This window comes from Sinocyclocheilus rhinocerous, unplaced genomic scaffold, assembly GCF_001515625.1.
Source record: "Sinocyclocheilus rhinocerous isolate Xijiao unplaced genomic scaffold, SAMN03320098_v1.1 scaffold1390, whole genome shotgun sequence".
In the NCBI taxonomy this organism is placed as follows: domain Eukaryota; kingdom Metazoa; phylum Chordata; class Actinopteri; order Cypriniformes; family Cyprinidae; genus Sinocyclocheilus; species Sinocyclocheilus rhinocerous.
This window is the reverse complement of record NW_015665627.1, coordinates 99,115-125,099: the sequence shown is the minus strand read 5'-3', so window position 1 is coordinate 125,099 and position 25,985 is coordinate 99,115. Positions and strand designations below refer to the sequence as shown.

The 25,985-nt window shown below is 35.6% G+C and overlaps 1 protein-coding gene and 1 pseudogene across 2 annotated transcripts; both read left to right on the top strand.

Moving 5' to 3' along the window:
* LOC107731378 (probable endonuclease 4) overlaps window positions 1–3,291 on the top strand; it is a 10,267-nt pseudogene extending 6,976 nt beyond the window's left edge.
* Window positions 3,292–14,962: 11,671 nt separating this feature from the next.
* LOC107731423 (cdc42 effector protein 1-like) lies at window positions 14,963–25,714 on the top strand. Of its 2 annotated transcripts, none has more exons than XM_016542499.1 (5): window positions 14,963–15,255; window positions 18,433–18,868; window positions 19,431–20,071; window positions 22,536–23,379; window positions 23,901–25,714. In XM_016542499.1, the coding sequence occupies exons 3-4, from the start codon at window positions 19,621–19,623 to the stop codon at window positions 23,111–23,113; spliced, it is 1,029 nt and encodes a 342-aa protein (XP_016397985.1). In that variant the 5' UTR covers window positions 14,963–15,255; window positions 18,433–18,868; window positions 19,431–19,620; the 3' UTR covers window positions 23,114–23,379; window positions 23,901–25,714. The 2 variants fall into 2 exon arrangements, with proteins under 2 accessions (XP_016397985.1, XP_016397984.1); XM_016542498.1 differs by having other exon boundaries at window positions 19,206–20,071.
* The last annotated feature ends 271 nt before the right edge of the window (window positions 25,715–25,985 follow it).

Below are 25,985 nucleotides of genomic sequence, written 5' to 3'. Positions count from 1 at the left end.
CAGTATGTAAAGACTCAAACAAGAAATAACAATATTCTTGATAAGTGCTTCGTGAATGTCAAGGACGCTTATGTGTCAAAGAGTATGCCACCAATTCTAAACTCTGACCATAATGTAGTGCATATGATTCCTGTGTACAGGACAAAACTTAAAAAAAGTAAACCACAAAAGAAATTGATTAGATTGTGGATGAATGAAAGTATACAACAACTGAAAGCTTGTTTCGATTGGACAAATTGGGACACTTTTGAGGAAGGCTCACTCGGTGAAGGAACTACAGTGTTAAATGACTATATTACCTTCTGTGTGGAGCTGGTCATACCTACAAAAGAGATTAAAGTTGATCCAAATAACAAACTAAGGGTATTAAAGTTTATCCAAATAAAAGACTAAGGGTATTAAAGAAGTTATAAATTTGAGGAAAGTAGCATTTAGGAATAAGGATATTAGGGTATTTAAACAAACAGAAAGAGAGTTAAAAACTAAATTAAAAGAAACAAAAGAAGTTCATAAGAGGCGTTTGGAGGAAGCCTTTAAGACTAATAATACTAAAAAGGTTTGGGACATCATGAAAACAATGACTGGATTGTCATCTTCGAACAAATCTATTGTAATTGATAATGAATTTCGTTTTGGGAATGAATTAAATACCTTTTTTACCAGATTTGAATCAATAGGTACACATGTCAAATGTAATGAAATAATAGATACTGTGGCTCCATCATTATCAGACAGAATTTTTATTGAAGTTGAGGATGTTAGAAAAACGTTTCAGTCTATAAATACGAAAAACTCTGTTGGTCCAGATGGATGTAGTGCAGGTCTTTTAAAGAATTTTGCACATGAATTGGCTCCGGTGTGGCAATCAGTATTTCAAGCTTCAGTTGACACACATACTGTCCCTGTGTTATGGAAGACAGCATATATAAAACCATTACCAAAAATTCCATGTCCAAGAGAATATAAAGATTTTAGACCAATAGCCCTTACCTCGGTAATTGTGAAATGTCTTGAAAGATTGTTACTTCAGCACTTAGTTAGGATGGTTAAAGATAGACTGGATCCTTGGCAGTTTGCCTATAAAAAAGGTTGTAGTACGGAAGATGCAGTTGCTGCTTTGGTGCATATCATCTCTAAACATTTAGATAAATCTAATACAACTATAAGAACTTTGTTTTTAGATTTTTCTTCTGCATTTAATACCATAAAGGTTGACAAATTGATGTCAAAACTTGTACAGTTGGGTGTAAATCCATATTTGTATATTTCATTTATTTCATTCCTCACTAACAGAGTTCAGAGAGTCAAAGTGAATAAAACTGTGTCATCCGCAAATGTTGGAAATGTTGGAGTACCCCAGGGTTGCGTCAGTTCTGCCATCCTTTTCACCTTGTATACAGATGCCTGTCGAACTGACATGTTAAATCAGTATATTTTAAAGTATTCTGATGACACTGTTTTAATATCTGTGTTGAATGACGGGGACAGTCCTGGGTTTCATCAACAGGGTGTGACTAAATTAGTAGAGTGGTGTGAGAACAATGATCTTGTTATTAATATAAGTAAAACAGAAGAGATTATATTTGGGTCTACATCTGATACTTATATAACGCCTGTTTTTATTCATAATGGAAAAATCAGACAGGTTAAAACATACAAGTATTTAGGAGTAATGATTGACAATATGTTATCATGGAAAGATCATATTGTTGCTCTCTGTAAAAGAACAAATCAGATAATCTACTTTCTTCGTCGTCTTAGGTCATTCGGAGTAAGAAAGCAGATTCTTCTGTTGTTCTTTATGTCTGTGATAATGAGTGTACTGCAATATTGCATCTCCATTTGGTATAAGAGTTTGTCTGTTATGCTAAAAACAAAGTTGTTCAATCAATTAAAAATGTGCTCAAGGATTGTAGGTCAGCCCCTTGAGAAGCTATATGATTCAGCTTATTATAATAATTTGTTAAGACTGGCTAATAATATAGTTTCAGATCCTAATCATGTCCTGCATAATGAGTTTGAATTATTACCATCAAACCGGAGGTACAGAGTCCCAAGATTCAACAAAGTTAGGCTGAAGCATTCTTTTGTGCATCAGGCAATCCTAGAGTTGAATAAGACACTTAATCAAAAATCAAGAGTATTGTGAACATGGTGTAGTTGTATTAGTGTAGTAGGAGGGTAAGGTATAATGTAATGTTTAAGGGAATGTAATGTATAATTCGTTTTGTTCTTGTGTGGATGAAGTGCATGTTGTTGTTTAAAGGATGTTGATTGTTGTAAACATAGATATTGTCATGCAAGAAAAATGTCAGACTCGTCTGACAATAAAGTGCTATATCATATCAAAGTGCTATATCATATCATGTGTACATTTTTCTTGTTTTGTTGAAATATCATATTTTTTTTATTTAGTACTGTCCTTCAGAAGCTACGGAAGATACATGTTTCCTAAAAAAAATACCACCGCCTGGAGAGCCGTTCATTTAAATGACACCAAAGGTATGCAACATTCATTTGAACTTATCAATATAGAGTGCTACAGGAATTTGTAGGCCAAAACCCAGAAACAAGTTAGCATTGTAGCATGTCCTGTTCCATCGTCCTGAATGCTATTGTTTTTTTTATTTTTTTTTATGGATTTTTGGTTAAATGCCTGAAATAAGGCCTGTGGTTAACACAAGCTCAATATATTTTCACGTTTCTACATCATGAAATACATCAGTAATGTGCCCCTATGATTTTTTTAAAGCAAATCCAATGGAAAAATCCTATTGGATTTTTGTTGAGGGAACCAGGATAAAGCTAACTTCTTGGTTTGCCTACAAAAATATGTCATCACCGCAGCACTCTATTGCTGTAATTGTTTGTGCAATGACTTAATTTATATGCAAAACACTGACAGTGTGACAAGTTTAGCTTATATATCCCATATTATGTAGCATTGTTACTTCTTTTGAGATTGTGTAATTTTTCTTAAATAGGAAAATTAGGCTGCCATCTGGACCGGCATGAAGACTTACTGCTTTTTTACTGCTTTCCGAGAAATTGTTAATGAGCCTCGACTGGATAATATCCCTCTGATTCTAGACACACCTGGTCGGTAAGTTTCAGGTTGGATAAACAACATTTTGTTGTGAATTAAATGAACAGGCACCACTGACATGCATTTAATCTGCATCCTCTCTCTCTAGCCCAGGTTTTGAGTTTGCTGAACAGATAGAGCTCCTTTACTCAATTTGTGAAAAAAGGCGAAGAATTAAACATCTGCTTGACGGCAGTTATTATTAATGAAGCATAATAAATATTTCCCTGTTTATGACAGCCTGCATCTTATTAATTGAGCATTTAATGAGGTCTTTATTTAATGAGGTAATCTTTATTGCTATTCTTAATGTTTATAATACAAATGAAGAGTTCAGATGCAAAAACCATCTGAAATTTTAATCTAAAATGAGCATTTTTATCAGGCTCCTATATTTATGTTCAGTTGTTTCACTTTAATGGCATAGAGAAGGACCCATACATTGCCATTCAAGTAAAATGACTGAACCTAAACATAGGAGCCTGACTAAAAATGTCAAATTTTAGAAGAAAATTTCAGACAGATCTTAAAGGCTTTTGCATCTGAACTCTTCAAAGTTTCTATTTGTTTTTGGTCACAGATGTTTTTTATGACACATTTTCAGTTTTTTTCCTTTGAATTAAAAAGCGATGAATTTAGTCTTCACACCAATTAAATATATCAGTATTTTGAACATTTTCATAAGACTCTGCCGATTCTGGTGTTATAAACAGGTGTAAAGTATTTGAGTGAATGTAATTAATTACTGTACTCAGGGGCGTAGCCATCATACCTCCATTAACCCTTAAATGCATGAATGTTTTGCCAATCATTATACATATTCTGGTCTTTAGTGACCCGGACCTATATATACAGCATCTTTAACTGCTGCAATAGCAATATTTCATTGTGTATAGTAATTGCTCTGCAGTAAAGCCAAACCACTTCAATTTTTGCTGATGATATTCGTTTGTTTTATGCCTGTGCTTGCGCTTGACTGGCAATAAGCCAGAGACTGCGTTTAGGGAGAGCTGGATATATAGGCTAGTATAAATTACTGGAGTAACAGCATAATTTACGACAAAAGAACAGAGATTAAAAAAAAATAAAAAATTACCTCTCTGAGACCTGTTTTTGTCAGATCTCCACAGTTTTTGTTCGATTAGTTACATATTTTAATTGCATGTGCATTTTTTTTAAACCTCCATTAACCCTTAAATTCAAGAATGTTTTGCCAATCATTATACATATTCTGGTCTTTAGTGACCCGGACCTATAATATTTTTAAATCTGTTTCATTGAGGTTCCAAATAATGTCTCATTGATATAACGCCTAGAAGCATATAGCTATTCTTATGCACATCTTGGGACTTGTCTGTCTTGACTCGGGACTTGACTCGAGACTTGAATGCAAAGACTCGAGACTTACTTGTGACTTGCAAAACAATGACTTGGTCCCACCTCTGGCCCTTACACACCCAAACCTGTCAACAAGGCTACTTTTCGTGAATGTGAGTTCCTTAGCAAGTAGTTGTGAATCACGGATGTTTTATATATGAGATGAGGACATGACTGCAGCCGGCAATGAGGCCGAAACCAGCACATCCAGTGCAAGAAGGTTTTGACTTTTTAATTTTACTTAACATTATTGTATTTATCCGTTATACTGAAGAGAACTTTTCAAAGGATATATATTTTTTTATTTTATTTTGAGTTTTTGAGTTTATTTTAGTTTTAGAAAATAAACGTGATTGCTCTCCTCACAAATCAACTCTTTCTTGTTTTTCACTAGTGCATCTTTGAGCCTATATTTAGTGCAAGTAAAATACTTAAGTACTGTTAAAATCAGATACTATAAAATTTTTACTCAAGTTGTTCTGGAATTGGTGACTTGTAACTTGTAATAGAGTAATTTTCACTGTAAGGTATCTGTACTTCTACTCAAGTACTCTTTACACCTCTGGTTACAAACAACATTTTGACCATAAGAGGGAGCCAGGAACCAGAATATGGACACATATGTCAGGAGCAGCAACTGTAAGCTTATTCATTGTGTGTCATGTCTTTCCAATGTTGTAAATATTTTGCTTAGTCTCCCTCATATCTTTCTTGTTGATGGGGACTACTTTAATTTGTGAAAGTGAAAGTGACGTGACGTGACATGACATGTCGAGTCCGACTCTCTAACCATTAGGCCACGACTTCCCCAAAATTCAGGGGAGAGCGCAAACGCAGTCCCCCACTACCATAAATTATGCAGTCGAGATTCCCACATTTGGGGAATTCGCAGGGGTCAGCATGACCGGAGTGCAATGGCAGAGTCTCACCCTGGGTGAACCACCTCCTTGATCATGGTGTCTGTCTCCCCTGCCAGGTAAGGTTGTTGACCATCTTCACCCGTCACCCCAGGCCCAGTTGCTGAGTCCCACCTCAGGTACAGCTGCTCGCACAGAGGGTGCAGCTCTGCACATTCACAGCCCATCATTAGCTGGACCACACAAGAATGCCACATGCAGTCTTGCAAAAACACATTTTTAGTTAGGGTGCCATCTGTAAGCATGAAAATGACATTTACGTGATGACATTGGCAACGGTAGGAATTTGTGAAGTTTCAAATATTTTGTCTAGACTTTTAAAGTAGCAGTAGGAAGTTTAAAGTGTGAATTTCATACAGGAAGCCAAAAGTGCCTTGCAATGGAATCTGCTGCTCTGTGCCAGCCAACAGAAAATATCATTCAGGGAGTTAATAAACCACAGGGCAAACCAGAAGTTTTGAAATGTAATCATAAGAAGTATATGAATTAATATGTATTCATATCTAATATTTTGCCCCTGTTCTGTGTGTTGTTTTGGTTTCTCTCTGTGTCATCCAGGGGATAAAGCATTTGATACACATATGGCATGAAAATTTTTTCCAGTTCTCATTATGTTTTACCACTTGGACTTTACCTGAAATGAAACAACTTGGCATTATTAAACTTACTTAATAGACCCCGAGGTTTAAAACTCTGAGTCTTATATACTTTGTGTTAAATACTCAATTCTATATAAAAAAGGCTATAATATTGTGTAATATCTTATTTTTATTTTATTTTCAGACATGCATAATTCAGTTTACCTTAAAAACAGCTAAAGGCAAAGAAGAACAACTGTTTCGAGGCTGCAGGACTCCTGCTAAGCATGGGTTGGGCCTTCACAAGATCAGATGTTACTGTTTGAACAGTAGTTTACCCCATGTCGCACATTTGTTTGGATCTGTCAGAGCAAACCTTTTTGGGTTAAAAAAAAATAATTGAAATCCTTTGAGGGCCTATGGCAGTTTTGGTTGGCTGTGTGAAAGGAACAGCACAGTTGCTGAGTGTCCTTAAGAACTGCAAATGCCAATGTTTTGGTAAGCGCATGTAACATTAGGCTTAGCAAAGCCTCACATCAACAGACTGAGAACCTTATGAGCCAGATGACGCAGTGCCAGATGAGCAAAATCAATGGACCACACAGACTTTTTCTACTGCGTTTCTCACAAATCCCAAACCAACTGCAATTACTCTAATTTAGTTTTAGTGTAATGTTTGTCAGCAAGAAAAGACCAATGTAAGATTTATTAAAAAATGTGGAACCACATGAATGTGCATCCTTTTTGACCTGCATTCTTCAGCAAACACATGAATACTTGAATATTTACTTCCCTGAATTTTAGCTAAAGGATTCAGATGGATATTTTTGATGGAGTGCTAATGAGATGACAGATTTGAAACTCATGAAAACATGTCCAGGTCACTTTTTACTCTAAATCAAAGGAATAAAACCAAATTATATTTCGCTCTTTTCTTTAAAGCACCCAACTAACTGTCATTACAATAATGCTTCTAAACCAGTGACTCTCAATCTTCTAGACTCAAATATCAAAATATTGGCTATATATTATATATTCCCTCTGGTATTTCTGCTGTAATTATGACAACACTCCACTTTTTTTTATTAACAAAAACTCAGAGTGTTGATATATCAAATTCATTAAACAGCTTATTTTGTGATTCTGTGATTCTGGATTTATTTTTTATTAATAAATAACAAAATAAAACAGTTATTGAAGGGGAAACAAGAAATATGATTTCAGTTAATATCTTGATATTTTTATGTTTTAGCATTTTAATTAAGTTACATTTTGTTAAATGTAATCAAATTATTTTAAGCTATCATGTTGCCCCCTCTTCTCATTTGATTCGTTTGACTGAATTAAAATATTTTTTATTTAAATCAGCATAAATTAAGGGCAGTAACAAATCATGATGTACAAAATTCTACAAATAAACACACATACACATTTCCCAGTAATGGACATAATGTATTCAATGTATTCATACAGATAAACTATAAGTAATCCATGCATATCTCTATTCTTAATTCAATAAACACCTGAATTTGTAAATCTCCATTGCATTACAATGATTTGAACAGTAAGAATTTATGCCTGAAAAGACAAAAACATCTATAAGTCAGTCTTGGATTACTTCTAAGTGTGTGTGTGTGTGTGTGTGTGTGTGATTTTCATTTATCCACTACACTAGCTTCCACTTTAAAATGCTGCTACTGTATAAAAACACAAATGACTTAGAGTGCCACGCTTTATGCCCTCCTTGACACACTCTACCATTAAGATCCCACCCCTACCACACCACAAGGGTAATTCTGTACACTGAGATATGTGCACAGTGCACAGACTTCAAATGCACAGCCAAAAGGATCCAAGAGAAACAGACTAGAAACCCCAAGTTTGCTCAGACAGACACAAACATTTATTGGCATTATACACACGATGCTAACTGTGAAAGAATGACAGATACGTGAGGATACAATGGTTCATTTGTTTGTTTTAGGAAGCGTACACTTTCAGGTGTTTTTCTTTGTGTCTAGTCTTTGTCAAAGGCCAATGGGAAAGCTTTCAGATCTTTTTAAGCGTGTGTGTGCATGAGTGGAGACAAGCAAGGCATGGACTCACAAACACACAGAGGGGTCAGAGGTCAGACTACAACATTCCTCACAGCTCTGTACACACACACACACACACACACACGACCTGTATTTTTGTCCTTGGACATACTCTAAAGACAGTCTAAACTAAGTAAACAAACACACAGTTATGTAAGCTGTCCTCCCAAGTGTTATCACACCAAGCAATTAGATTCAAGATTAGGGAATGGTACGACACCATGCAATCCACAGTAGACTTTTCATATCTCATTGGCTACTTTGACTTCAGGGGACTGTTTTAAGTCACAAAAGTTGATTCTGACACTGTGGGCATTTGTGTGTGTGTGTGTGTGTGTGTGTTGAGTTTCCTGCTAGCTCAGGTCCAGTCTCACAATTGCCTATTGTCTGGGCCGAGTCACACTTCCTGACAGGGCAGAATTCACGGAAGAGGTGACATAGTCCAAACATATTCTTTTGGCTACACCTCCACCCCGGTTTCATCGCACCCGCCATTCCAAGGAGCCATGTGCCAAGAAAAGGCATGTTCCCAACAGGAAGTTAATTAGCGTCGAGCTCCTCAGGAAAGCAGGGGGAAGATGGTGGAGTCGGGAATATGACTAGCTTCTCATGTACTTACAGTTTATTTAGTCTGTAAGGTCATAAAGATGCTCTGTCTGTAGTTTCTAGGTTAATTTTAAATGCTAAAAATTCTCTAATAGCCCCGACCCACACATTAAACACCCCATCCTCCATCCAACCCGACACCCGCACACACAGAGAAAAGAAAAAACGATTTCCTTTTCAGACGGCAACATCTGGCTTTCATAACCCAAGTCAATGCTCTTTTCCAGCTACTAGAAGATCTGACCACTGGGCTCTGTGTCTGTGCCTTAGCGCAACAATTAGACAAATATTTGCTTTTAGGGGAAAATTGGATGGAGAAATATGAGAAAAAATATGTTAGAGTTTGTGAGCATGACATGTAATGGCAGATGCTTGTATAATTGACAGTCTCTGAACTCCTCCATTGTTCTTGTCAGTCACTTAATACCAAGCACACACAAATCCCACACAGAATCCCATAGTGTATTCTTCAGAAATGTAAATGAAGGTGTAGATCAGGAAATGGACCATTAAAACAAGACAGACAGGATTCTCTGATAGTTGAGTAATGGTCGGCTAGTTAATAATTCACAGAATAATTCACTGCATGGATTCCAAAATCCTAAATTTAAAGCTGCAAAATAGCAAAAAGACATTGGACATGTTCTTAACTGCTTGCTTACTTAAGAGGTGGAAACTTCTGATCAAGAAAAAGAAACGCCACAAGCTCAGTCAACACAAACCTTTGTGGTTTGCAGTCTGATTAAAAGCTGATTTTTAATCATGCTTTTAAGTCTGGAAGTCCATTTCCGTCACATAAGAAAAAAAAACGGACAAATTTTGAGAGAAAAGTAATAATTATGAGAGAAAAGTCCAAATTATGAGATAAAAAGTCAAACTTATGGCATACTAAGTTTCGATTATGAGAAAAACGGAACTGAAGAAAAAGCCAAAATTCTAAAATAAAAACATAAAAACTCATATTTATCAGAAAAAGATTTGATAGAGTTTCACACAGTGAACGTATCTATGTTTGCATTGTTACAATAATAAACAGACACTCTTTGGCAGTTTAAACAGCTGATCTACTTTACAGAACAACGATTTGTGAACAAAATCATTTGAGACTTGACATGGACACCAAATTGGAGACTTCTGAAAAACATGAATATGAAAAAATATATATTTATGAAAATATGAAATGGATTGCTCTTTAACTAACCTGCACTGTCAGAAAAAAGAATAAAAGCTGTTACTGGGGTGGAAACTCTTTCAAGTGGTACATCTTTGTGCCTTTTTTACCCCAAAGGGGTGCATATTAGTACTTTTGAAAGGTTACGGCAGCAGTGACAACTTCTGTACCATTTTTTTCTAAGAGTGTGTAGTAGAGTATAGAAAATATTACCAAAAAGGATATGATACTTGAATTGGACTTGTCCTTGAAAGACATGAATTTGACATTATAAACATATAAACATGCCTGTTATTGCCTACAACAGCATAGAGACGGGAAAGACCATGACTGTGTTGCTTTGTGGGACTGAAGGAATTTTATTTCATACCCAGACAGTAGTAGTCTAACTAAATAGGTCACTACATTTTTGATTTTCTGTTTTTATAAGTTTACTCTGTGGATTAAATAGTTTAAGCATTTCAAAAAAATGAAATGCTGACAGAGTTTAAATCCTTGGCAGGCTTTGTAACCTATGCAAAAGTAATTTCCTTAGGAGACATCCTTTTTCACCAGGAAATTTTTTTGCTGTTTTACTATGGCCCTCTTTCCTCAGCCTCCATCTCCCTTGCTTTACCCCCACTACTTTAAAGCTCCTGATCCTTATCCCTTACACTGCACTATCCACCTGTTTCTTGAAACCTGATCTACTTCCTAGTGATATCACTGCCTGTCTTGTCTTTCAAATGCATATTTACATGTAGGATTTAACCAAAGCCCTGTCACACTGATCCAGCAAGATAACATTATTGACATCTAATGGTATTTTGCTGTAAGCAAGAAACACAGTCCCAGTCACATGGACAAAACACTGGGCAAAAAGATCCATCCAATGAGAACACAAATAGTTTACCCAAAATGTACTCACCCTCAGGCCATCCAGGATGTAGATAAGTTTGTTTCTTCATCGGAACAGATAGCATTACATCACTTACTCACCAATGGATCCTCTGCAGTGAATGGGTGCCGTCAGAATGAGAGTCCAAACAGCTGATAAAAACATTACAAAGATCCACAGCATGACTCACAGCATGACAGAGGATGGACTTTTTCACTGGAGGAAGGGTTATTATGGATTATGGACACATATTTTGGTCAGAAGCCATAGTTAAAATGCATTAATGATGGATTTGTTTCTAACAAACATGCAGATTTCATTTCACAAGATGGTAACTGATTGACTGGAGTCATGTTGTGTATTATTGTAATGCCAGCTGTTTGGACTCTCATTCTGACGGCACCCATTCACTGCAGAGGATCCATTGGTGAGTAAGTGATGTAATGCTAAATTTCTCCAAATCTGTTCCTATGAAGTAACAAACTCATCTTGGATGGCCTGGGGGCAAGTACATTTTCAGCTAATTTTAATTTTGGGGTAAACTATTCCCTTAAAGACATGCCCTGCAGTTTCTCTGTGGATTGGGGTAATTAGTCTCTCGTCAAGCTCTCATGGAAAATACAGGATGATCAGTATCTCTACAAAGAGATGATGGCCTAGACTAAATACAGAGAAGAGTGATATTGGTAAGAGGAGCGGATGCAAGAAGACACACTTATTAAACAGTGCAACTCAAGAACAGGATGAGACTGAATTGAGTTTTGAATACAAAACATGTCTAAAGTCAAAAAGGAAATAAACAAAAAGCCCAAAGCAGAAAATAACTCAAAGCACAGGAGGGAGGAAACTCTGATAACATTAGACTTGTAACAATGTGTACTGTGCACTAAACTCAGTTACAAGCTTATCTTACATTTCTTAATAATCACCTCACTATCAATAATAAGCATGAAGTGTGGGAAAAAAAGAATCACATTGTTTTCTCAAAGGCATTTGTCATCATCAGATCATGTGTGAAAATAACTTTGTGGACTGTTTGAAGCTTTTGAAGTGAAACATGATATTACAAACGTCAACACTTGCTATTTGTTAACCCAGAGTTCATTATGATGTAGCATAGAGGAAAGCCAGCCCCAGGACATCGCTCAAATCTGAGCTCCGTAAACATTGCCATGATAAGCTAAGAATTCTCCGCTGGATCCGTTCCCTTTTTGGCACTGATCTCAAGACAGGAATCACAGTTAATGGGCCTGAACACCAGCAGTTTCTACATAATCATGGGAGACTGTAGGAAGAACGCAGGAAGACAAAACACATGGATGTGGTAGACACATAGAGTAACTACTTACAGCTATTTATTTCATTAAGGCCCAAGCCACTAGGGGCGCAGGGCACTATTGTTCTTCTAAGGATTATTATTTTATTTTTTTTCAAGGTTTTTGTTTTTTTTGGGGGTGAATTAATGCATACTCCTTGTTGGAGAATGATGCAATTCACAACAAATTTTGTCAACGTAATGCCAAGATACTGAAGATGCTAAATTGCGAACGGATTTTGTATATCTTGAATGGTGTCGCCATGGCTTTTTATTAAAAATAACAGTAAAAAAGATAACAGTAATTTTCTTATATCTTTAAAGTGCATAATCCAAACTCTTTAAAAAAAATACATATGGAGAACTAGTCATTCTGAGAAAACATGCTTATTTTCATAAATTTAAAATCCTCAGGGGCCAGCAGAAAATTTAAAACTATCAGACATTTCAGCTGACAGATGAAGGCTGTAATACTAATGTTGTCATAGGATTAGAAATCTTTTAAGCCTATTCTTGTTCATCTCAATCTCCATCTATTAGAATGACAAATAAATGCATAGGATCTGTTGATATGTACTGTACTGTCAGTATACTTTTGCATAATTATTTTAGAAATCCTTATAGAGCATTAAAATAATTTTAAAAAATCTTATAGATCATTAAAAGTTTTATATATCCTACTCTCTCTCACTCAAAGGATAAGAAATCTTTAAGCCTGATCCTTTACTGCACAGTTCAGTTAGTTAGATTGACAAACAAATACATAAAATAAGTTAATATGTACTCTACGGGTAATGTGGTTTCATATAATTATTTACAGATGCTTATAGATCATTAAAAGTTTTGGTAACACTTTTCAATAAGGTCACATTTGTTAACATTAGTTAATGCATTAACTAACATGAACTAACAATGAACAATATATTTTTACAGCATTTATTAATCTTTGTTAATGTTAGTTAATATAAAATATTAATGTTCATGTTAATCCACAGTGCATTAACTGATGTTAAAATATACAACTTTAAACGACTTTTTAAATAATATTAAAAAGTTCATTTTTAACTTAATATTAACTAACATTCATAAATGCTATATAATAATTGTTCATGTTAAGTAATATAGTTAATGTTAACAACTGAAACCTTATTGTAAAGTGTTACCACAGTTTTATATATTGTTCTCTGTGTGTGTGTGTGTGTGTGTGGGTCACACTCTTGATGTTATAGTGTAACCCTTTCATTTCAGTAACCTTTAAGACCAGACTGCCAGAGGGTTACTGTAAATGCATGTCCCCATTGTGTACCGTTTTCCTGATGCCACTGGGGTGGCGGTTGCACTGGTGGCTTGGGCCCATCATCACTGCTTGCAACTATATTTTGATTTTATTTTTTAAGGAAAGAATTTGCTGACTAATAATTGTAAGCTTGTACAGACAAAAAACCTTTAGACATGGGACAGTATTGGTGCAATGAAGATTATTTTATAGTTTATACACTTTACAATAATGTCCCATTAATATCAGTTAATGCATTAATGAACATTAACTAACAACGAGCAAAATTTTTTTTTACCGTATTTATAAATTTTTACGTAAATAAAATACAACTGTTCATTGTTAGTTCAAGTAAGCATAGGTCCATTAAATAACATTAACAGATACAACATTTGATTTTAATCATGTGTTAGTAAATGTTGAAATTTATATTAAATATTTACATTAATAAATGTATTTAAATTTTTAGTTCAAGTTAACTAATGTAACAAATAACAAACAGAACTTTATTGTGAAGTGTTACTATTTTTTATTAATGTTTGAATTAGCTTTTATTTTTATATTTTCAGATTTCATTAAAATTTTTTGTAATAATGTGCTTTTGTCATTTTTATTAATATTTAATTAAAAATATATAGTTATTTGTGTTTCATTTATTAGTTAGTAAGTATTAGACTAGGCATTGGACTTATGTGAAAGGAAGAGGAGGAACTGGGGGGAAACAGATTGAGAGAGACAGACTTGGGTGGACAAAGCGAAAAAAAGGAAAAAATAGACTGTTGTGAAGTCAAAAAGGGGAGAGAAGAACCTAAAATTATATCCCTGCCTCCCTTTTGGAACCAGCATCTGAAAAGTATTCAAAAGCTACATGTTATTCACAGCAAATAGCTGGCATGCTTGAGCAGAGGGGATTGTTTACTCTAGGAAGAACAAGATAGAGCAGCTGATGGTACAATGAAGGAGCAGAGAGAAAAACAGAGAATGAAGATGAAAAGATATATAACAGAAAAGATCAGACAAATAGACACAGACAAAAGCACAATGTGAAATTCTTGTAGCTGTTGATATTAAATGCAACCGATGCAGTTACATCTCTGAAGAAATGGCTGTTATATAACTTCACCTCCCCAAATGGCTTTTTTTTTTTTTTTTACCAATCCATCTCTCATTTCTAACAGCAGCGGTTTTGAATGGATCAGCGTGTTTCTCCGGGCTATTTTCCCTCTGAGCACAATTCCTGAGCACACCACATGCTTTGATAAAAAAACAAAAACAGGAGGATACTTAAAATGGAATCTTGTTGCTGAGCTGAGCGATAAACCTTTAAAATGTATTTTCCATAACTATTTAATGTTTTATTATTAAATCAATAATGTTAATTATTCTAATTAATAATGTATTATTATGATTATAATGTATTATAAGTTTGAAAAGCAGTAGCATAGACATTTGACAGGGCTGGTCATGTGATTTCAACATAGCTGCACCCATGACAGGGTAACCTAAAAAGCTTTTTCTGGAAGACTAATGTTTGGAGTCGTTCTCTTATATAAGTGTGCATCATTATAATGGCATTACCCAAAAATGCTTTTCATTTTCAGCAAATAAATAAACAGGCCTAAATAAACACAGCTTTAAACGTCAAATATGTAACATTTCAGCAATTAACACGCGATAAATGTCTGCAAACTGAAAACTACTCGAGAGATATACAGTCGTGGCACTGAACAACACACTGAGATCATGGAACTTGTCCAAGTAGTGTTCGAAACGCCCGCCCCGCGATTCTCCCCTGACCAAAGGCGACACGGAGCTCCACACTGACCGCTGCCTCTCAAACTGGAGACTGTACAAAAGAGAAAAGATTTATGGTGGACTGCAGGATCTTACTATGTGGAGATACATCTCATTCATTGCTTTTTGGGGCATGATAAACTTGTATTCATCAACCCACGAGGTGAGTTGTACTGGTTTACTCAATTGTCACATTAATGTCTCAGCATTTTGAATTGTGTCGATTTATTTAGGAGCATATGCTAGTGCGTACTATTAACAGCGTAACCAATGTTAATTTAGTCAGCAATTAGTCTACCCTGTTGCATATAGACAGACTAGTCGTGTGTTATTGAGTGCATGACGGAGGAAACCTAATATGTGCTGCTGTAAAATTAGTATGCGCTCTCCACTGCATACTTACAGTTCATGCCCGTTATGAGCGGCAGTCATGCGGATTTTGATTCATTTCATTCTTTATGATAAATTAATTTAATTAGATGTTGGAATTTAAGGTTTACATACTAGTTAATGAGCTTTATTCAAGATTTGGCTTTGGTTACTGATGAGGAAAACATGCACTTCTACTTTTATGTTAAACTGTACCTTTGAAAAGTGAAATAACTAGGATGACATTTCTGTGAAGCAATGAAATCCAAAGTTCACAAATGACTAGATCAATGGACTGCTACAGCAACATTTTAGTTCAGAAACATTGATCTGTCCTTGTCCCATATATTCAGTTACTCTTATTTGTCATTTTCCTTATATTTTGCATTACAGGGTATTAGAGGTCCGTTAACTAGTATTCATTGTGCCACTGTGCCTTTTTAGATTCGTTTAGATTAGGTAATTGTTCTGTAGATAGCATGGATAAAGAAGTGTAAATAGGAAAATAAAGGGAATAAAGACACGAGTAAAGCAGACAGGGCCAGTTACAGTATATTTTCACACAAAACCATTGAGTTTGTTTGCATTTGGTATTTTCCATAATGGACTCACTCTGCCAGACAGTCATGCTGAGTGCTTTGTAAAAAATAGGATATGTTCATATGATGAAAGGAATATATTTGTAATCATGATTTTCTCCTTGGCAGCCTTTTTTTTTTTTCTTTAGACCACATGAGATGAGAGAAAAAGTGGAGGTCATTTGGTGAAAAGGAAAAATGAGGCCATTTCTTGAATGTTTGTTCACCTAGTTAGCTAAGTTATAGTGTAGCCTAGCTGATCAAGATGTAGTTTCAGGGGAATTGGAGAAATATGTTAAGTACTGTATATGAAACACCTTTTGAACAATTTTTCAGTTCAAAAGAACAAATGTTCAGTGTGACTGATGTTCAAATCACTTATTTTTATTATATTATATACATCTGCATTGGACGGCTGCAAAGAGCAAGTGCTATTAAGATCAGACAGATCAACTTTTATGCCCACATGAATAAGGAATAGAGGGAAAGAAACCCCAAACATGTTTCCAATCTTGAATGTGGGTACTGTACTGGATGTCTGTAATAGACAGAGATGTTTCCCCCAGGAATGCATGCACACACACGGGATCTATCAGACTGCGGTTTACGGATTGACGTGCACATCTCCTCTCAAACAATGCACAGACATAATTGCATTGTTTACATTCACTAAAAACAGCTGCAAGAATTATGAGACAGTGTGTTTTGGTTTATTGCCATTTGTCGTGTCAAGAGGCAACAATAGCCCTGCTGAATGTCAGTGTATTAGTTGGTTATGTTATGTTTAGCATATTACACGACGACATACACCACCAACCATTCGCATTTCTCAGCAGATGTTAGAAAAAATAGTTACGTTTGGGGACATTGTTCCCAAAGTACATTTTTGACCATAGATCTAGATATGGATACATGTGATTCCATGTTTGACCAATACTTACTAAATATTAATACTTTGAAAACATATTAACATTATTTTTATTTAAAACAATGTTATGTAATATTATATACACTATCAGTCAAAAGTTTGGAATAATTAAGATTTATGTTTTTACTCGCCAAAGCTGAATTTATTTTATTAAAAATACAGTAAAATTGGTGATACAGTAATAAAATAACAATATTTCACAATATTACTGTATTTCTGATCAAATAAACGCAGCCTTGGTGAGCATAAGAGACTTCTTTCTAAAAAAATTTTTAAAAATTGCAATTATTCCAAAGGTTTGGCAGTGTAATATTATTTCATATTATATATTATGTAAAACAAAGACATATATAAATAATAACATAAAAATAAACAATAAATCATATAAATAAAAAAATAATAAATGTAAGATTCTATACACTATTTCTCACTAACAAACTATAATTTATCATGTGAACATCCTTGTACAAAGGGTCAGAAATACTATAAGCAAAAAGGAGACAAACCAAATGCTAAGGCATTCTGGAATTCATGTTATTTTTTACATTTACATTTAGACATTTAGCAGACGCTTTTATCCAAAGCGGCTTACAAATGAGGACAATGGAAGCAATCAAAATCAACAAAAGAGCAATGATATGCAAGTGCTATAACAAGTCTCAGTTAGCTTAATGCAGTACACGTTTGCTGCTGCGTTCTGGATTAATTGTAAAAGTTTGATAAAACTGGCTGAAAGACCTGCCAGGAGAGCATTGCAATAGTCCAGCCTGGACCTAACAAGAGCTTGAACAAGGAGTTGTGTTGCATGTTCTGAAAGAAAGGGCCTGATCTTCTTAATGTTGTATAAAGCAAATCTGCAGGACCGGGTAGTTTTAGCAATGTGGTCTGAGAAAGTCAGCTGATGATCAATCATAACTCCAAGGTTTCTGGCTGTTTTTGAAGGAGTTATGGTTGATGTGCCTAACTGGATGGTGAAATTGTGATGAAACGATGGGTTTGATGGAACCACAAGCAGTTCTGTCTTGGCAAGGTTGAGTTGAAGAAAAGTTCCAGCAAGAAATGTCTGTTAGACAAGCTGAGATGTGAGCAGCTATCGTCGGCTCATCAGGATGGAATGAGAGGTAGAGTTGAGTGTCATAGCAGTGATATGAAAAGCCATGTTTCTGAATGACAGAACCTAGTGATGCCATGTAGACAGAGAAGAGAAATGGTCCAAGAACTGAGCCCTGAGGCACCCCAGTAGTTAGATGTTGTGACTTGGACACCTCACCTCTCCAAGATATCTTGAAGGACCTTTTTATATTCAACTTTTCACTCAAATTGTTATGCTGATAATATAATTTGTATTGCACATATGTATTAAATTATAAACATATTTTCACTAGTTGTCTTAGACTTTTGGACTTTTGGTCTGCTTTAATCATGGTCTGTGTTACGCATCCACCTGTTTCACTCTCTCATACAGGACGTTTGTTGATTTTACAAGAACCCCTTCAAACTGGGACGCCTGATTGGAATAAGCCAGCAGGATTCGGGGGGTGAAGGAAGGGAAGAGGGATTAGGGGCTTATCCTGGACATGACCAAACATTAAGGAGCCTCCGTCAAGCCATAGGCTACTATTGCCCAGATTATTACATTTAATGTATTGCCTTTTAAAGACCCTTTATCTCCCCCTGGAGATTCCTGGCGAGTGGGCCGCTGGATTTGAGTATCTTTAAAAACAAAGGATCAGGAGCAGAGGCCAGTGGGAGTGGAGGAGCATGAGGAGAGTATACATGCAAGGATAAAGCAACAAGCCTCCCTGCCGCTTTACACTTCAGCAGGGTGCAGGTCAAGTGTTACTGAATGAACTTGTATTGGGAAAGCATGCGATCACATTGATTACACAAGTCTGATTAAGGTATGTGACCTCTGTAACTTTTAGCAGTATATAAAAAAAAAAAAAAAAATATATATATATATATATATATATATATATATATGTATATATATATACTAATATACCGACCAAAATACTGTGCAAGTGAATGACTGAGAAGTCAAAGCTGAATTTAGGCATTAAAATGCACTACACTCAATAATTTAATAAAAGACTAATTAAAAACTTATTAGTCAAATTAACTCAGTTTTACAGAACATGCAATTTGTCTGTGCCTATGTCTCATACCATATTGTATCACTTTCTTTTTAGCAACTGAATTGTTTACAGATATTTTGTTAATATTTGCATCTTCCAGAGCATGTAGCAGCAGACTCTCTGGACCTTACTAAAGAAGGAGCACATGGTTTCAGTCCTAAACCACATATCTGCAGTCTGAGCTGAATTTATTTCTGAACTGATTTTTTTTTCAAAAGCACAAACCTAGAACAACTGTGAAGCCCAGAATCTTTGACCACATATGCAGCAGAGGTTTTCAGGAATTGGAGTCATGCATATTTTCAGCTCACATTTATCTTCACAGAATCTTTCTGGATATGAACAAAGACCGATGGCCAAAACGGGACATAGCTGAATGCGTCTGCCTTTTGAGAAACTTTCCACTCAACTGCAGTTGTTATTCTGCTGAGATATTTTGAAGTGTATAATTTGCTTTCTTACGGTGTTCTCACCATTTTTTTAAACAAATTTTACTTTTTGTACCCGGAGACGCTATGAACTTGGGCAAGCTCGCCGGCCTGAAGGGCCTGGTTTCCCACTCCTCAGGAAAGCGTCGATTTAAAGGTGACCTCACCCCAGACATGATCAGCCCCCCATTGGGCGACTTCCGCCACACCATGCATGTGGGCCGTGGGGGGGATGTGTTTGGGGACACCTCGTTCCTCAGCAACCATGGTGGAGCAGGAAATAACGCAGATGGAGACTCTTGCACTTCAGAGAAGAATGAGGGATTCTTCTCCCGCACGCTTCGCCATGTCCGCAAGACCCCCGACAGGCCTCGCGGCGACTCCAAGGACCTTTCACCCCCACCTCCAATCATTTCTCCAATCATAAAGAATGCCATTTCCCTCCCCCGGCTGGACGTGGACTCACCCAACGGCTGTCCTGTGAAAGTGCTTTTCACTAGTTCACCCAAAACACCAGAGAACTCCACATACTTGTATGGTGAGTTTGTTAGTGTTGTTCACCTTTGTCAGACTCCGATTCAAATGCAGAAGTGAAGCCCATAAGTTATGGGCCTTCTGTGTGTGTACATAAGTCACTGCTGATATGATTGAAACCACATGGCTGATGGAGGGTATGATGATACACAATCAAGGAATTTTAAATGTGAGATATCTAGGCTTTGGAAGGGCATGAAAATAAATAAAATCCTTATAAAGCTTGAAAAAAATCTTGAACATTACCTTGATGAATATTATTTTGCAAATTTTTTGTAGCACCACATCTCAGACAAAAGAACAGCGTCTAAAAGGATAGTCATCACTGCATTAACAATAAATTCAGTTCAGTTCTATACACATCACGTGAATTTAATATACAGTAAATGAAGTTGTGAATGTGCAGTTTTTGTTAGCAAATAATAAATAAAATTAAATATTAATAACTGAAATGTGTGTACCGAACAGGATTAAGCAATATAAATTTTTTTTTTTTTCCAATATTTTTATTCAGCACGGACACATTAAATTGATCAAAAGTGACTGTAAAGACATTTATGATGTTACAAAAGATATTTTCTATTCACCAAAGAATCCTGGGGGAAAAAAAGGTATTCATAGCTGTTTTCACAAAAATATGTAAATATTAATAACTGAAATGTGTGTACCGAACAGGATTAAGCAATATAATTTTTTTTTTTTCTCTCCAATATTTTTATTCAGCACGGACACATTAAATTGATCAAAAGTGACTGTAAAGACATTTATGATGGTACAAAAGATATTTTCTATTCACCAAAGAATCCTGGGGGAAAAAAAGGTATTCATAGCTGTTTTCACAAAAATATTAATCATTATAAGTATATCAGCATAAATATTAATCATTAACTGTTTTTAACATTGGTAATAAATAAGGAAATTTTACTTGAGCACCAAATTAGAATATTAGAATGATTTCAGAAACAATCATGTGACTCTGAAGACTGGAGTAATGGCTGTTGAAAATGCAGATTTGCCATCACAACAATAAATAATACTTTAAAATAGAAATTTGTTATTTATAAATTGTTGCATTATATTTTTGGTCAAATAAATGCAACCTTGTTGAGCATAAGAAACTTCTTTCAAAAACGATAAAAACCTTACCGATCCAAAACCTTTGAATGGTAGTGTACGTAGTGTGTTTTGTCTGAATTAAATATGTTTGTTTACTAGCTTTGTGTCCTTCAGTAAAACATGTGTCAGATCAAACAGAAATTGTTTGATAAACCATCTAAACACCTGTGGCAATCCCAGACGACTGGAGTAATGGCTGTTGAAAATGCAGATTTGCCATCACAACAATAAATAATACTTTAAAATAGAAATTTGTTATTTATAAATTGTTGCATTATATTTTTGGTCAAATAAATGCAACCTTGTTGAGCATAAGAAACTTCTTTCAAAAACGATAAAAACCTTACCGATCCAAAACCTTTGAATGGTAGTGTACGTAGTGTGTTTTGTCTGAATTAAATATGTTTGTTTACTAGCTTTGTGTCCTTCAGTAAAACATGTGTCAGATCAAACAGAAATTGTTTGATAAACCATCTAAACACCTGTGGCAATCCCAGACTCCTTAGACCCAGACATTACAGTTCAGTGATCAGCGTCTGCCTCACCCATTCAAATACCTCAAACATGCCTCACTGGCTGCTCTACAGGAGAGCCTGTTCAAAAACAACCCCCGCATACAAAAAAAAAAAAACATACACCAAATGCACACCCAAACAGTCTGATGAGTTTAATAATCAATATATGGAAAGTTTTAGTAAGCAAACTAAGTGTTTAATTCAGCTGACTGAATGGCTCACCATCAGACTGAAGGCTATAATGTTGTTCTGACCGGGAGCTATGAATGAGATGTTTCAGTGGTGAGCACACATCCCATCTTAGAGCACTGTTTTCAATCATGTGAAGAGTTTCTGTATCCACGCTTTTCCTGTAATTTGTAATTGCTGCCCTTTCTGTGCCAAGTGTGCACTGTTACAGAGCTCTATATGGTCAGAATCACAGATCTTAAAAGGACAGTTCACCTAAAATGAAAATGTTGTCATCATTTACTCACATTCTTTGTGTTGCTCCAAACCTGTATGACTTACTTTCTTCTGTGTAACACAAAAGAAGATATTTTGACTGTATTTGTCCATATAATGAAAGTCAATGGGGTCCATAATTGTATGGACCCCATTGACTTTCATTGTATGGACAAAAACACTGAGACATGAGGGTGAGTAAATGATGACAAAAATGTAATTTTGGGGTGAACTATCGCTTTAAGGGCATCCAACCATATGGCAGAAAGTATTTGCTACTCCTGCTTAGGCTGCAGTCCGGAAGTGCTAAATGCAATGTGTTGGTTCTCACTGCCCTCTGTTGGTCAAACTCATAAGCAAGAACAATTTCGTTCTTCTTTCTTTGTTTTGCAGGTTTGGAGTCTGGCTTTGTAACCTTGCCGAGACTGTCCCGCACTGAGCGTCCAGCCCAGGGCAGTTCTCCCTCAGCCTGCCTGCCTGAAATCCACAGAGGCTCGCTCACGGACACGGGTATCCCGTCCTTCCCCTGTTCAGACTCCATCAGTCCTTCTGACTCCATGAGCTCCTTCACTCTTGATTTGGGCCCTTCCCTCATGTCTGAAGTCTTTGCCATGATTGACAGCCCTGTGTGTGAGAAGGCTGATCCCATCAGTGAAAAAACACAGTCCACCGATGACAACTCTGAGGTGGACTCAGACGCAACCACATCTTTGGTGGACTCTCTCCTGAGAGAAGACGATGACGGTAGGACACGGTTATATGGAGGAGAGTGGAAGCATTCAGACTTTGTAAATGGTGAGTCACCCAAAAAATCCATGCTGGGGGATCGGATGCCAGAGAGTTTCCAGAGGGCTGCTGATGTGCTGGCACGTCATTATGGGAGTGGAGGACTCAGGAATACAAACACCAACAACTCTCATAGGAGAGGACCATACAGCTATCCTGATGAAGAGGAAGAAATCAAAGTCTAACACTATGAGATGCCTAATGTCCAAATCGTACAGCACTTTTAAAGGGATACTTTAAAAATCAAAAATGAACATTCTGTCATAATTGACTCAGCCTCATGTTGTTCCAGACCTGTTTCTTTCTTCTGTGCTATAATAAAAAGATTGGCACAAAATGCCACTCTTTTCATTATAATGTAATTGAATGAGGACTGGGCCTATCAAGCTAAATAATCATAAAAAAGCACCATGAAAGTATCATAAATGTAGTCCATATTTTTCTGAAACCAGTTTTTTTTGAGAGAAGACGATGACGGTAGGACACGGTTGTATGGAGGAGAGTGGAAGCATTCAGACTTTGTAAATGGTGAGTCACCCAAAAAATCCATGCTGGGGGATCGGATGCCAGAGAGTTTCCAGAGGGCTGCTGATGTGCTGGCACGTCATTATGGGAGTGGAGGACTCAGGAATACAAACACCAACAACTCTCATAGGAGAGGACCATACAGCTATCCTGATGAAGAGGAAGAAATCAAAGTCTAACACTATGAGATGCCTAATGTCCAAATCGTACAGCACTTTTAAAGGGATACTTTAAAAATCAAAAATGAACATTCTGTCATAATTGACTCAGCCTCATGTTGTTCCAGACCTGTTTCTTTCTTCTGTGCTATAATAAAAAGATTGGCACAAAATGCCACTCTTTTCATTATAATGTAATTGAATGAGGACTGGGCCTATCAAGCTAAATAATCATAAAAAAAGCACCATGAAAGTATCATAAATGTAGTCCATATTTTTCTGAAACCAGTTTTTTTTAGCATACTATGAGGAACAGACCAAAGTTCCCAAAAGTCATTAATATTGATAATATTCTGTTCCTCTGGACTGTGAACTGGATCATTGAGTCACTCGCGAACCAAATCAGTTCTGGTTCGATTTGTGAACGAATCATCCAGACTGGTTTTCTGTACTTGATAAACTGATTCATTGAAAAGATAGTTCAATGTTGTTTGGTTCCCAACATTCTTCAAAATATTTGGTTCTGCAGAAGAAAGAAATGCTTGGAAGGTTTGGAATGAGATCAGGATTTTCTTTTTGGGTGGGGGGTTCTTTAATAACAATGAAATAATAAATTGTAAATGTAACAATAATGAAATTTGTTCTGTTCCTCACAGACAGCTATGGTATGACTTACAACCCACAAGTCCACGGGATTACTTTTGTTAAACTTTTGGTGCTTTTTTGTCATTTTGGAGTTTGGAGTTTACAGTTCTCATTCAGACTCATTATATGGAAAAGAGCACCAAGGATATTCACCTAAAAATTTTTGTTCCACAAAGGAAGGTCATACAAGTTCATAATGACATTATTTTTTGGATGCACTATTTCTTAATTTTTTTGAAATGGGGAAAATGAAAGATAATTACTTGTTATTTGCCCTTACGCTCATGGTATTTTAAAGAAAGTATCACAAAAAAGAACAGGAAAAAAAAAAAAAACATCAGAATTACCTGCAATATGAGTAAATCTATCAATTTTCTAATTTATTGGACAAGAACATAAACGAATTTTGGCATCTCAAATTTTCACCTATGTTTGATCCTACCTTCTCATTCCTAAAATATTAGATTTGATCCAGGAAAATAAAACCTGCCACAGTTGCTCTGTAATGCACAATAAACACAGCTAGCTATACAGTGGTAACAATATGCCATTAAAATATGCAAAATTTTAGTTTACAGTATTTAGATTTCAAGTAAACCTCTATCGTATGTAATGTACAGTGATACCATGTAGAAGTACAGACATATATACCTGCTAGCTATCTTGTATCTAATACACAAAACACTTTGCATTTTGCATTCATGTAGTTTTAATAGCTCATATTCCCATTGTGAACATTGTGTGGCAGTTTAATTTTTTTTTTTTATTATTTCCTGAGAAACCAGCGATCTTTAAAAGATAAGACGAAGACCCACTGGTTACTGTGATGTGCTTTATGTTTTCACATTAGCACAAACAAAACAGATAAAATAACCATGACTTTCATTTTTCTTTCCTTTATTACATGATAAATATCTTAAGATCAACACAGTAATATTATATGATGCCCAACAACTTTTATCAATGTATTATGAAATTAAGATTAAATATTAATATGAATTTTGTTTGAATTTAAGTTTTATTATGACAGAGTTAACCTCTCCATTCCCTTAATCACAATATAATATGTACATACTGTACGTATGTGCGGCTTTGCACAAGAAATTTACAAAATAGCAATGTATGTTACCTATCAATGACGGCAATAAAGTTTTCATTAAAAGAGGCTATGAACAACATCAGCCTTAAAATGCTTTAACAAGTGTGAACATGATTTTACTGTTATGGCGTTTCAAATGTCATGCTTTCAGTATAAGCATATATACAGTATATATATATATATACTGTATAAATATCTAATGTGAAGTGTGTCAGTACGCCTTAAACTAAAACCAAAGAAAGTCAGATTGTACTGTGTTATATTTGTGTTTGACAGTTCTTAAAACCCGTATCTCTAGAGCTGATCTAAGATACTAAAGGATAACCAAAAATACATATACTTTTGTTCAAAGGCTTGGGGTCAAAACTGATCAAAACTGACAGTAAAGATATTTATAAATTTAGAGTAAATCAAAGAAACAAATGCATCATGGCTTTCACAAAAATATTAAGCAGCACAACCGCTTTCAAATTTGATATTAAGAAATGGTTCTTGAGCACCAAATCAGCATATTAGAATGATTTCTGAAGGATCATGTGACACTGACTGCTGGAAATTCAGCTTTGCCCTCACAGGAATAAATTACATTTTGAATATTAAAATAGAAAACAGTTATTTTAAATTGTAACA

What these genes read in the sequence shown, in the direction of transcription:
- LOC107731423 (XM_016542499.1), top strand. Translation starts at nt 19,621, where the DNA reads ATGAACTTGGGCAAGCTCGCCGGCCTGAAGGGCCTGGTTTCCCACTCC. An exon ending in GAACTCCACATACTTGTATG is followed by an intron (nt 20,072 to 22,535) that starts GTGAGTTTGTTA and finishes TTTGTTTTGCAG; the next exon opens with GTTTGGAGTCTGGCTTTGTA.